This window comes from Peromyscus eremicus, chromosome 8a, assembly GCF_949786415.1.
Source record: "Peromyscus eremicus chromosome 8a, PerEre_H2_v1, whole genome shotgun sequence".
Taxonomy (NCBI): Eukaryota; Metazoa; Chordata; class Mammalia; order Rodentia; family Cricetidae; genus Peromyscus; species Peromyscus eremicus.
This window is the reverse complement of record NC_081423.1, coordinates 43,597,502-43,609,834: the sequence shown is the minus strand read 5'-3', so window position 1 is coordinate 43,609,834 and position 12,333 is coordinate 43,597,502. Positions and strand designations below refer to the sequence as shown.

General features: G+C 48.1%; 1 protein-coding gene and 1 pseudogene across 1 annotated transcript in view; both read right to left on the bottom strand.

The window, feature by feature from the left end:
* Nucleotides 1-5,093: 5,093 nt before the first annotated feature.
* The window catches only part of Drc3 (dynein regulatory complex subunit 3), a 41,288-nt gene continuing 34,048 nt past the window's right edge, over nucleotides 5,094-12,333 (bottom strand). Inside the window, exons 13-14 of the mRNA XM_059270807.1 lie at nucleotides 5,663-5,794; nucleotides 5,094-5,340 (exon numbers count right to left, since the gene is read on the bottom strand). Coding sequence (XP_059126790.1) covers nucleotides 5,227-5,340; nucleotides 5,663-5,794 — 246 coding nt within the window. The 3' untranslated portion in view covers nucleotides 5,094-5,226. The remainder of the gene's footprint in view (nucleotides 5,341-5,662; nucleotides 5,795-12,333) is intronic.
* Nucleotides 7,028-8,669, bottom strand: LOC131916074 (threonine aspartase 1-like; annotated as a pseudogene).

Here is a 12,333-nt window from a genome sequence, read left to right as displayed (position 1 = left end):
TGTGAGTCTCAGCATTTCTCCATTCTAGTTTTATCTGAGCTTTGTCACCATTTTTACATGTGCATTAACCAACGGCTGGGAACCTCACGGCGGGAGGGAGGCAGGAAATAAGCACATCACCACACCACCTTTTCATCTTCAGCCCTCAGCCTGAAGACCTTTTCCCCTGGCTTTCCACCAGGTGATCTTTTGAAAGTAAGTCTTTGGTCTAAGCTGCTTGGTTACTGTTTGTTCTTTCTATTCTAAAAAAAAAAAAAAAAAAATGATTTACTCTTAAAAATATAAGTTGTTTCTGGGATGAATGCAAAGGTGGCCCTGCCCTGGTTACTCAAATGCAGTGCTATGATCTGGATCTGGGGTGTCTTCCTATTGTGGAATTATGTCCTCAGGGTATGCCATGGCCATTGGTTTCTTAAAATCAGGGCAGCTGTAATACCCAGATACAGAATTGGGTTCATTAATATCCCTCATGGATGATGGAAGAGTTCATCTACTAAATAAGTAGTTAACAATTGCTAGAGTAAGTGGACCTGCAGGTAACCCTAATATTCTCATGGTTCTCCAGGCTAGACTGGGTGGAATTGTTTCTTTAGTTTGTCATTATCTGGAGTGAGTAGTAGACTCCTCAGAAAGTCACATATACCTGGTGCCCAGATAAGGACATGACAGAACCAAATATGAGCCTGGAAGGAGCATCTGCAGCTGAGGCTGAGCCATCTGAGGGTGGAGATCAGTACTTGTGTGGCAGACCTCCCCTGTGGTACATAGTAGTTCTTGCTATAGTGGCAGTTTGTGGCCCCTGCTCTGGGTAATAAGACCTGCAGCTGAGGCTGGAACATTGAAGGTAGAGGCTCCTTGAGGTGGGGTGATTACAGGATGGCCAGGGGATTACAGTGGCACGCCTCCTCCATGAATGGGGTCTGAGAGTACAGGAGATGCCCTCAGATGGCTGATGGACTCAGAACATATTGTAGTCACTGAAAGTAGTACCTGTGTGAAGGACTCCTAAGCAGGCTGTGATAGCAGTTACATGTTTTTACTGTGAGACATGCAACTGAGGCTGAGCTGACTGCCCAGAAAGAACCTGTGCCTACATAGGAGGAACTTAGAGTGGGAAAGTGCCAGTACTGTCTTCTCAGGACAAGTAGAAAGGGAAGCCTGAGAATGAAGCAGAAGTGATAGAAGATACCTTCCGATCCAGTCAGTATAAAGGAAGGGAAAATCCATGATTTACCATGTTGATGGGGGGGACCTTACTGGTCCAGTGCCGGGAACTATTATAGTCAGGGAATACTCTGACTTTTTTTTTTTTTTTTTTTTTTTTTTGGTTTTTCGAGATAGGGTTTCTCTGTGTAGCTTTGCACCTTTCCTGGAACTCACTTGGTAGCTCAGGCTGGCCTCGAACTCACAGAGATCCGCCTGGCTCTGCCTCCCGAGTGCTGGGATTAAAGGCGTGCGCCACCACCGCCTGGCTATACGCTGACTTTTTTAACCTGCAAAGCAGTATACCTGGAATAGAGATTGTAAGTAGGAAACAGTGAAAGCGATGAGCTAGCCAAAGGTCAGATTCTGAGGACACTATGCCAAATTAAGGACCTTGGAATTCTTGTGTATATACCAAATTTTTTTGTTTTGTTTTTATTTCTCAAGACAGGGTTTCTCTGTGTAGTCCTGGCTGTCCTGGACCTCACTTTGTAGACCAGGCTGGCCTCAAACTCAGAGATCCACCTGGCTCTGCCTCCCGAGTGCTGGGAGTAAAGGTGTGCGCCACCATTGACAAGTGAGGCGTTTTTTCTTAATTAAATCATTTGTGGTGGAGGATCCACTTCTAATCCTGATCATTGAGGAGGGAAGATCTACCTTTAGTCTGGGCCATACCTTCTGCTGGCAGCCTATATAAAGGACATGGAAGAAGGAAGCTCGCTCTCTCTGCCTGCTTGCTCTTGCTGGCAAGTCCATTCCTTCACTGGCATTAGAGCCTACTTCTTCAGGATTCCAGCAAATGCTGAATGGATTCTTAGACCTTCCATTGGTAGACAGCCTGTAAATCATTCTAATACAGCGAGCTCAGCAAGATTCCTGTCAACGTAGAGCTTTAAGTAAAAACTGCCAAGTCAGAACTCACAAGCCTCTAAAAGACACTAATGCTTGATCAACAGATCTTAGGAGAAATGGCCAAGCAGCATAGATTTAAAAAAAAAGGTTAAGCTTATCCCCCTCTCCCATCCTCAGAAGAAGCTGTATACATTTCTTTCCTACACGAAAGTATATTGGGTATGGAGATAGTTGCCCTGCCCTTGAGTAGCCAGGTGTGGCTAAGGGGAGGGAGAAGCCACCGGTGTGCTGGCTAAAAGCCTGTTAACCTGGGGAGCGGAATTGAGAAGCTGGTATAATAGAGGAGCATGGCCCTGCTCCCCTTGGCCCTCTGAGCTCACTAGTTTGGAGAGATATGTGTGGGGCCCAGGCTGAGGAGACACGAAGGCTTACAGAACAACTGGATGGCAGAGAGCTAAGTAACACAGTGCCCCCACCACACCACTGTATAACCTTGCTTCTTTGGGAAATTACATAAACAGTGGGACCCTTTCATGTTCTTTTGGACCTGCTAAAATTTTTTTAGTGTCCTTAGCTGCTGAATCCCTAGTCCAGTTGGCACTTGTTTGGAACAGATGCTGGTGTGCCTTCAGAGAACCTGCCCACTCTATAAAAAGGATCCATCACATAATGTTAATTTCTGAGAGGCTTTCAGATTTAGAAATGTATCTGAAGGACATGCAAATGTACTCAGAGAAGCAAGGATGAGAAATCAGCCCACACAGGGGCCAGGGGCCAAGCAACAGCTGTGAACATCTTGGAGAATTTTGTAGTTAGGTAAGACACAGGTGCCACTTGATTGAGGTGCCAAGGTGATTGAGAAATTCCTACAACAGCCTGTGTCTAAAAAAACAGGAGTGTCACCAGGCATGGCACACGCCTTTAATCCCAGCACTTGGGAGACAGAGGCAAGCAGATCTCTGAGGTCTGGTCTACAGAATGAATTCCAGGACAGCCAGGGCTACTACACAGTGAGATCCTGTCTAAAAAAAAAATCATGAGTGTTGACTCAGAAGGTGCCTGCAAGAGTAGGAAAAGACACACCCAGAACACATAATTTGGTTGTTGAATGAAGATTCCAGTACTGGGGTGGGCTGCCTCCCTGAGCTGGGGGTGGGGGTGGGGGTTCCTCAAGTACACACACACTACACACAGTTCCACTGCTGTTGGTTGCAGACCAGAACTAGAAGCTCCCTCCCTACTGCCTGTGCTGGGAGGTTGGAGGACACTGTGCAGGCCACCAGGGGAGAATTCTTACCATTGATCCTGCTCACCTGTGGACCTCATGTGTCACGCTATCAGCATGCTGTGCAGGATTCAGCCACTGTGCCATAGTCACGTGATAGATGGTTCAAAAAAACTGTGTTCCATTTGGATTTAAGACCCGGTTCACAGTGGGGACCCATGTCAGACCCAAAATCTGTGGCAAAGGAGGATGCAGGTTTTAGTGAGAAGCTATTGCTGTCTTGTTGAATGATCCACTGTCAGGTTGTGTCCCCCCTCGACCTTGCTCTTGCTTCCTACCCCTCCCCCTGTTTGAGACAGCATCTCTACCCCAGGCTTGTCTTAAACTCACTGTATGGCTGAAGGTGACCTGGGATTACAGGTGTGTGCTCCAGTCTAATTTTCAAATTGATTTCTTCTAATTTCTCTGCTTATACCTAGAGATTTTTGCTGTGGTTGGCCCTGGCTAACAATGCTTTTTGTGTTAGAGAACGGTGGTTGTTGCAGAGATACAACTGGTCAAACCGCTGGGAATGGGGGGTATCAAGGTGTAGCAGCCAGAGCTCAGCCCTGAATGGAAGAAATAATCATACCTCTCTAGCAGTCACGCTCACCGAGGTACACGGAGCACTATAGAAGAAGCAATGGAAAGAATGCCAGAGCCAAGCCACAGGCAAGTGTAGAGTGTGTGAAAATCTGTGCCTTAGATGTGGCATGGCCATTGCTATCTGGAAACCAGAGCAGCTGTGATTACCTGCATGAGGCCCTCTCAAGATTGGCCCAATAATACTCCCTCATGGGATGAGGAGGGAGCCTGTAAGGCCGTGTCCTCCCCAGGGATATGTAAGTAGCTACCAATTGCTAGAGGCGGGGGGGGGGGGGGGGGGGGGGGGGGGGGGACGACGGACGACGACACTGCCTGCCAGTTGCCCAGGTTCCTGTAAGTAATCCTAATTAAGCCCATTGGTCATTATGCTAGACTTGGGTGGAACTGTTTCTTCTGTTGTTGCCCTACCTGAGGTAAGTAGAAATAAACTCCCCAGGAGAAGTCGCTCATTTTCCATCAAAGCCCCATGTGTCAAAGACCAACCCCTAGGTTTTCCGATTGGGTGGCAGAGCCTCATGGGAGCTCTTTAGGTCACTGAAGATGTGCTCTCAAATGGGGGTCTTGAGACTGCATCCTTCCTCTTCCTTTCACTTTTCCTCAACTCTGTGTGCCTGCCATGATGATGCCTACTGGACTCTGCAGCTAAGATTCAAAATAAACCTTTTCTCTCCATCAGTTGATTGTGTATGGTGTTTGTTACAGTGACGGGAAGCTAACAATGCGTGTTCCCTCTCCTCTTCCAAAGGGAGTCCTGAGAGTACTCTCCACACGGCCACCTCCACAGTCTTAGCAGCAGGCTCTGCTTCCTGTTGCTGTGCTTAGTGGAAGGGCAATGGACCTGGATAACCAGCCTGAGTCCCTAACTTGGGATCATGCAGCCAAGTTCTGAGCTAAAGGCAGCTGTGGCCTCTGCCTTCAAGAGCAGCTCAGGCCTCAGTGTTGCGGCAGGGGCTTCAGCCTCTCTCTGGTCATCAGCACCCAGAGTAGAGAAAGATGCTGCCTGCAGCCTACCCTGGCCATGCCTCGTGAAGAGCATTAGCACTAGCATGGGGTTAGTGTTCTGCTATAACCACACCTCCAACTGACTGCCAGCCACCCAGAGATGTTTGCGTACGTGGTTCAGGATCTGCTCATACATGATCATTGCCATGATCTCCTGCTAAGAGAATACTAACACCAGACGTTTATTTTTCTTTATATTGAGAAACAGTACCAAGGGTGTTGGGGTAGGTGTGAACTAAGGAATTCCCATAACTCTCAGGGACTGGGTCCATCCCCTAACGGGGATCTCTGGCTGACACCTAGTCTATAATGTCACCACATTCCAGGTTGTCCAGTTCACTCTGCATGTGGTCGACGTATTGATTGATCTCCTTCACTCGCTTACGGTTCCTCATGATCTCATCTTTGTGAATCTGGGGAATGGAAGGAAAGCCAGGTGCTCAGTGTATATGACAGCTAACATCATAAATGAGTAAACTGAGGCCGGAGAGAGGGAAGGAAGATGTTTACCTCAGAGCCCCACCCACAACACACACCACTGGTCTCTCTCTGAGTCAAGAGTTACAGGTACAATGAAGTACATGGGTTCAAGAGCGTGACTAAGCTACACTATTTTCACGGCAGAATTCTACAATCCTTAATTCTTTTCTGTACTTCGTTTCTGATAGAAAATAGCACACGGATTGGTAGCTAGAGAACTCGAGCCAGCCTGCTGGGTGGCTTGGCATTCGTTACCTTGTCTAACAGTTGTGCACACCAAGAGTTGATTCCAGTCACCAGCTCGTCCTCTCTGTTGTCAATCTTCAGGAGGTGAATGTCATGTGATGCCCCAACAGCATTAACAATTGTGTCTTTGTCAACAAAAAGCTGGAAAGTGAGAAGGTCCAAATGAGATCGTGTGTGTATCATGCCCTGAGCACAAAGTGAGGGAGCTGAATAGAAGATAAGCCCCTGGGAGTCCCTAGGCTGTGTGGCACACCTAGTGGAGAGCCCGGACTGTATCAGTCACTTTGTGCCAGCTCATCCCTGGGCAACAGCTTGCTCCCCAGCCTGAGCCATGGCAGATGTCATGTGCAGTCCCCATCAAAAGCATGTTTTCTCCAGGGAGATCGCAGGTGGCTAGGCAAGGCAGCCTCACTAGGCATATCGGTTTTCACAAAGCCTCTTTCTAGGTAGTCCTAAACCTCTGCTAGTCAGGTCTGGCTGGGTCTCCAGGCTGTTCCAACCCTGGGCCCTGTAAGCTGATAGGTGTCTACCTCCTGTTTGTCTTTATAACACTCCTGCAACCAGAAAATCTGAAATCTCAGATGCACCAAAATCTGTTTGGATTTTTGGGTCAGAGATACACAACAGTACTTTGTTTTGCTTTACTTTCTAGAGTACCAGCCTAATACGCTTCAAAAATATGTCTGTCTGATCTTGAAATTTTAATACTTGGGAGATCCAAAACCTCCAGGCTCCCAAAGGAAGATTCAGGAGGCACAAAGTGTCCTTAATGCTCTACAAAGTCATGTGGAAAACAACCTGCTTGATTTTCTCTCATGTCTTCTCTCTCTCCAACTTATTGACCACACACACACACTCCATTTCAGAACAGTGTCTGTGGGACGCTGGTTCACTACAGAATCACATGTGAGAAAAGCCAGATTATCTGATGTGGAACAGTGGATCAGCACAGTCATACCATAGGAATGACAGGAAGTCATTCAGTTCCTCCCTACTCAGGCAACAGGCCAGGCTCTGAGAAGCATCAGAAGATGAACACCTAACCTGTCCACACTTAGGGTTCAGGAGTAAGTAACCTAGTAACAGGCTTCTTTTGTTTTTGTACCTTTATCTTTAAAACATATTTAAACAAGAAACAAATAAACTTTGCTTTCTTATTACAGTGTTACATTGTACATAACAGTCCATTATACTCAAATTAAGACTTCACATACCTGAACATTATTTAAGCTTCAAATTACTCAGGAAAGAACAAACTATCATTAAGACTATCACTTTAAAAGGTTCTGACCTAAAGTCTCTGCTAGATTGTTTCACTGAAACCATTCTTTGTAAAAGGAAGCATGCGATGTGTGAGGGATGAGAACACATCCACTTAGACTACTAAGTACAACACTTACTAAACGGATCAAGGTCAAGTCATTTAAACATGCAGATTCTCTCTTTACACATTGTATCAACCACAGCTGGTCCCTCAATGAAATGAAAGTTTCCTTCAACCTTAGGTTTTACTTGACAACAGTTAAAAAACACGTTTTGTAAAGATGACTTGATTTTTCTAGGTCATAGTTCACACCTGAGATCCTATTCCATCAGGGAGAAGCACACCCAGACACTGCACATTCGTACACACCCACATATGCTCCGGCTCCCCATCAAAAACTTGAGTGTCAACCAGTACTAAGCAGCACTTATGTCCCAACTAGTGCCCCAGGTTGCAACAGGAATTAGAGAACAAGAAAGACAAAACACTCAGTTTCAGGTTCTGGAATGTCTCTCAGACACTTCACACCCAGCTTGGAGGTCAGTTCACTGGGTTGTCCAAGCAACAAACCCCATCTTCAATTGCTGGCTGTCCTGCCACAGCCCCAGAAGGGAGTCTTGAAGTGTGAGTCTTAGCTTTCCTGTCCTAGGCTGACATATCCTCCGTGCTGTAGCTCCACCGACAAATTCCACTAGGGGTGTCTGTGTGACTGGAGAGTCACTCTGTGGTACACTTGCATGCAGTCTCCTCTGTTGACGGATGGTGAACTAACAAACTCATTTTGTATAGTCTCCAATGCAGCTCGGTGAGCATCTTCAGCTTGTCAGTCCTGTGAACATTCTCCAGCCAATTCGATGCAAACACGATGCTCTCCACTCCTGAGGTACTCAGAGTTGTGGAGTAGGGGTCGTGAGCTCCAGTATTTTCAACTCAGCAGCACATCCAGAAAGAGCAGCTTGCCCAGCTCTCCCTGGATGTTTCAAGGCCAAGCCTCATCTGAGACAAAAGCAGCAACATTCCCTTTGTGACCCACAACCACAGCACCTACTGTGTCTCAAAGGCCCAAATCTTCTTTCCTTCCTTCCTTCCTTCTTCCCTTCCTTCCTTCCTTCCTCCCTCCTGTTCATTCTTTTTTCTTTCTCTTTCTTCCCTCTCTCCCTCTCTCCCTCTCTCCCTCCCTCCCTCCCTCCCTCCCTCTCCCTCTCCCTCTCCTCTCTCTCTCTCTCTCTCTCTCTCTCTCTCTCTCTCTCTCTCTCTCTCTCTCTCTCCCTCCCTCCCTCCCTCCTCCTCTTCTTGTCTGTTTTTGGTTTTTTGAGACTGTTTCTCTGTGTATCTCTGGCTGTCCTGGAAATCACTCTGTAGACAAGCCTGGCTTCGAACTCACAGAGATCCGCCTGCCTCTGCCTCCTGAGTGCTGGGATTAAAGGCGTCTCCAGCACTGCCCAGCTACCTCTTGTTCCTTTTAAGTGCAGCTAAATTGAATCTGGTCATGGTGTTAGGACAGCAAGAGGGTATCCCATGATCCACTGCCAATCCATAGGCTCCTTCTCTAACTAAAAAGCAGGGAGGAATTCTGCCTGCAGAGAACTTACCCTTCTGCCCTTCACATAAGAGTCTGTTTGCAACTGAGTCTGACTTCCTGAGTCCATTCAGTGCTCGAAGTGTTCCAAAATTACAAGATTTTCCACCCATTATGCAGGTGCCACACTAAATTTCTTCTAAGAGCTTTAGATTAGACCCCTTTCCCTGCATTTGTAGGAGCATCCTCAGTTCCGCCACAGTATGGGCGCTGTTCCTGTGGCTTTGCAATAGCCTCTGGTGAGCTCATTTGCATTCATTAGCTTCAGACTGAGAACAATGACCTGGACCTGCATGCACCAGTGTAAAGCTCCTTCCTCCTCAAAGCTTTGTTTCGAATTCCTTGACTATTACTTTATTAGCAGATGCCTGAGGTGATCTGGAAGGGGTCCTGCAGAACTCATCCCCTTCTCCACGGTGGTTCTCCAATATTATCTATCAGGAAAGGAGCATCCTCCCATCCAAAAGTAACTGCAGAAGAGGAATTATCCCACGGCAGTGCAGAGCATATACTGCCCTGAACTTCAGAAAGAGGTACAGCCACAACATCATCTCTAGTATTTCTTCAAGCAGCTTTTGGGAATTTGCAGCTCCTTCCATGGACCAGACCTGAGCATTGACCCAGCTCTTGGAGCTGCACTCCTGCATGGGTGTCCAGAGCTCCTAGAGTGCAGGTGACATTCCTCCTTTCTGTTGGCTCTGAGCTCTCTCTTCGGCTTGGAGTCTTGAATTTCCTGACCAGGTTGGAGGATACAAATGCAGGAAAGCTGGACCAGGAGTGTGGCATGGCCAACAGCAGTTGGCTTTAGAGGGGTTCTTTGGAAACATTCTAAGCCACGTGACTTTGTAATCACGATCTGTGCATGACTCTTCTGGGTAGCAGAAGCCAGGTTGCTTTCCTCCTCAGCCCTCTTCCTCTTCTGGACCATTCTTGCTCTAGGCCCAGGAAACATTTTCTTGAGCCAAGCTGCCTGGGTCCAAATCACAGCTCTGCCGCTGTCATCTCCATGCTTCCCTTCCCTCATCTGGATGGAAACACAGTGGTGCCTACTTCCAGGTCTATCTGGGCACTGAAGGGGCTGTTTTGTGCCCAGCCTTCATGGCAGGCTGGCTCTCAGGGGCTGCAGCATACACCAGCTATTGGTGTGGGCACACTTTCTCGTAGTCAATGTTTTTCTCTGGAGAAAACAGGTCATTTCATTGCTTCTACGAAAGGCAACTGTGGGTTTCTGGGGATTTCTTGTCTATTACTGTGAATGTTCCTAAGAAGAAGGGGCTTTCCCAGGCTTTCCCCCAGGGGGTTTTTGGTTTTGCTTTTTTTTTTTTTTTTTTTTTTTGAGACAGGGTTTCTCTGCGTAGCCCAGGCTGTCCTGGAACTCATGAGATCCCCCTGCCTCTACCTCCCAAGTGCCGGGGTAAAGCACTTGGCTGACTGGCTCCCCATGAGGCTTTGAAGGCAGTAGTCTATTCCAGTCTTGCTGGTGAGTCTAAGAATCCCTTAGCAGAGATGCAGAGCCCCATGGCCTGCTGCCATGGGCACCCCTAAAATGCCTGCCAGCTGTGGTGAATAGGGAAGGGCATAGTGCTGACTACAGTCACAGACCCAGCACTGTCTATCAGACTAGAGTCAGAATTCAGACGCTCATCCTCACTGGTTGTGTCTTTCTTACCACACATCTATGAGCCTGCCTACCCAGTGTTCTCACCCATAACCTCAAGTAACAACGGTGCTTCCTTTGGTGAGGAAATGAGATCACATATGGTCAACAGGCTGGATGGTGGTAATACTCTAACGAAGCAACTTTGTTGCCAGACACTACAGTGCTAGACAGGGCCACTTGGGTAAGGGAGCAAGCTGACCTGCCTCTCTGCAGATGGCCTCTGGGGCCCGTATTTTACTGTGTGCTAGTCACTAGGGAGTGAGCATGGTTCTGTGATGTTGTTCACTGCGTGTCACAGACCTCTACCACTCCATGAGTACTGTCACAGACTTCCAGAACTTCTCAGAGGAGACTTGCTGCTTGGTTAGGGCAGGGTAGTGTTTTCCTGTCTGGTCAACAATGAGCTCTGTAAGTGGCTTGTGGAGAGGAGGTTAGTGTGACTGTGGCCCTGCACCATGCTGCTGTGATTGGTGTTTGTCCTAGCCTCAGAACAGAGGCTATAGGGTCCAGGCTGCTGGCCTTCTATCTGCACAGCTCAGCCTAGCTCCTGATACGGTAAAGATTTAGTGAATACATGTTTTCATCCACCCAACTCGGCTGCTGCCATGCTGGAGGCTCCTGCTGGCACAGGTGGTCCATGGTGATGAGGAGATCCTCTCTGTCCTCCCTCACAAGCTTATGTAAAGCATGAATAGGTGTGGAAACAAATCAACATGAGCCAGAGTTTAAAACGGTGACCTGACGGATGGGGAGTGGAAAGGGGGCAGTAGTGTAAGAGGTACTAAGGGAAGGCCTCTCAGGAGAGCTAGCACTTGAGCTGAGATCTAAATGGCAAGGACAAGAAAAGCACATAGAGACCGAAGAGTGAGCATGTCTGCCAGATAGAATGCGGACTGGCTGGTTTTATGTCAACTTGATACAAGCTAGAGTCGTCAGAGACGAAGGAGCCTCAATTGAGGAAATGCCTCCATAAGATCCAGCTGTAAGTCATTTTCTTAAATAGTCATCAATGGGGGAGGGTCCAGCCCATTGTGGATGGTGCCATCCCTGGGCTGGTGGGCCTGGCTTCTATAAGAAAGCGGGCTGAGCAAGCTATGAGGAGCAAGCCAGTAAGCAGCACTCCTCCATGGTCTCTGCATCAGCTCCTGCCTCCAGGTCTCTGCCTTGCCTGAGTCCCTGCCTTGACTTCCTCAGTACTAGGTTATGGCCTGAGAGCTATACGATGAAATAAACCCTCTCCTCCCAAGTTGCTTGGTCATGGTTTCATTACAACAGTAACTAAGACAGAACATCTGTTGAAAGGAGCAAGCCTGACAGATGGGAGCATCCCAGAGGCTGGTCACTGAGCATCAGAGCCTGGGGTGGGAGCTGCCAAGGGAGGCAGGTCTAGTCTATGGGAATGAACTCTCTCGAAGGTCACAGAAAGCTGGGAGGGGTGAGGATTGCGTAGTCTGGGTTTCCGGTGGACCTACCTGTCTGCATATTGAGAACAGTTTATAAGAAGGCAGCAAGGCACCGGGAGGCAGGCAAAAGGCATGTGGACCATGGCCTGGTGATAGCACAGTGATGGAGGTAGCTGAGGAGCTCAGTAGTGTATGAACAAAAGCAGGCCCCTGAGGGAAAGTATTCTGACCTGTGCCCACTAATCCTTTCCTGGAGCCCTTTCCTAAGCCATCTACATGCTGCTGCTGGAGCTCAGGCTGGACTCATAGATGCCTCCTTAGGTGTAGACCCAATGATGGATCCCCAGTATTCACCACTACCTGCCCTGGTGGAAACTGGGGCAGTGTGGTGGTGGGCCAGACATGAGGCTTGGGGGTATAGCAATGTTGCAGTTCTCCTTATAGACACTGTATGGTTAAGATGCCTGAGGGAGGGCTGGAGAGATGGCTCAGAGGTTAAGAGCACTGACTGTTCTTCCAGAGGTCCTGAGTTCAATTCCCAGCAACCACATGGTGGCTCACAACCATCGGTAATGAGATCTGGTGCCCTCTTCTGACTTGCAGGAATACATGCAAGCAGAATACTGTAAACATAATAAATAAATAAATCTTTTTTAAAAAATGCCTGAGGGACGCCGGGCGGTGGTGGCGCACGCCTTTAATCCCAGCACTTGGGAGGCAGAGCCAGGCGGATCTCTGTGAGTTCGAGGCCAGCCTGGGCTACCAAGTGAGTTC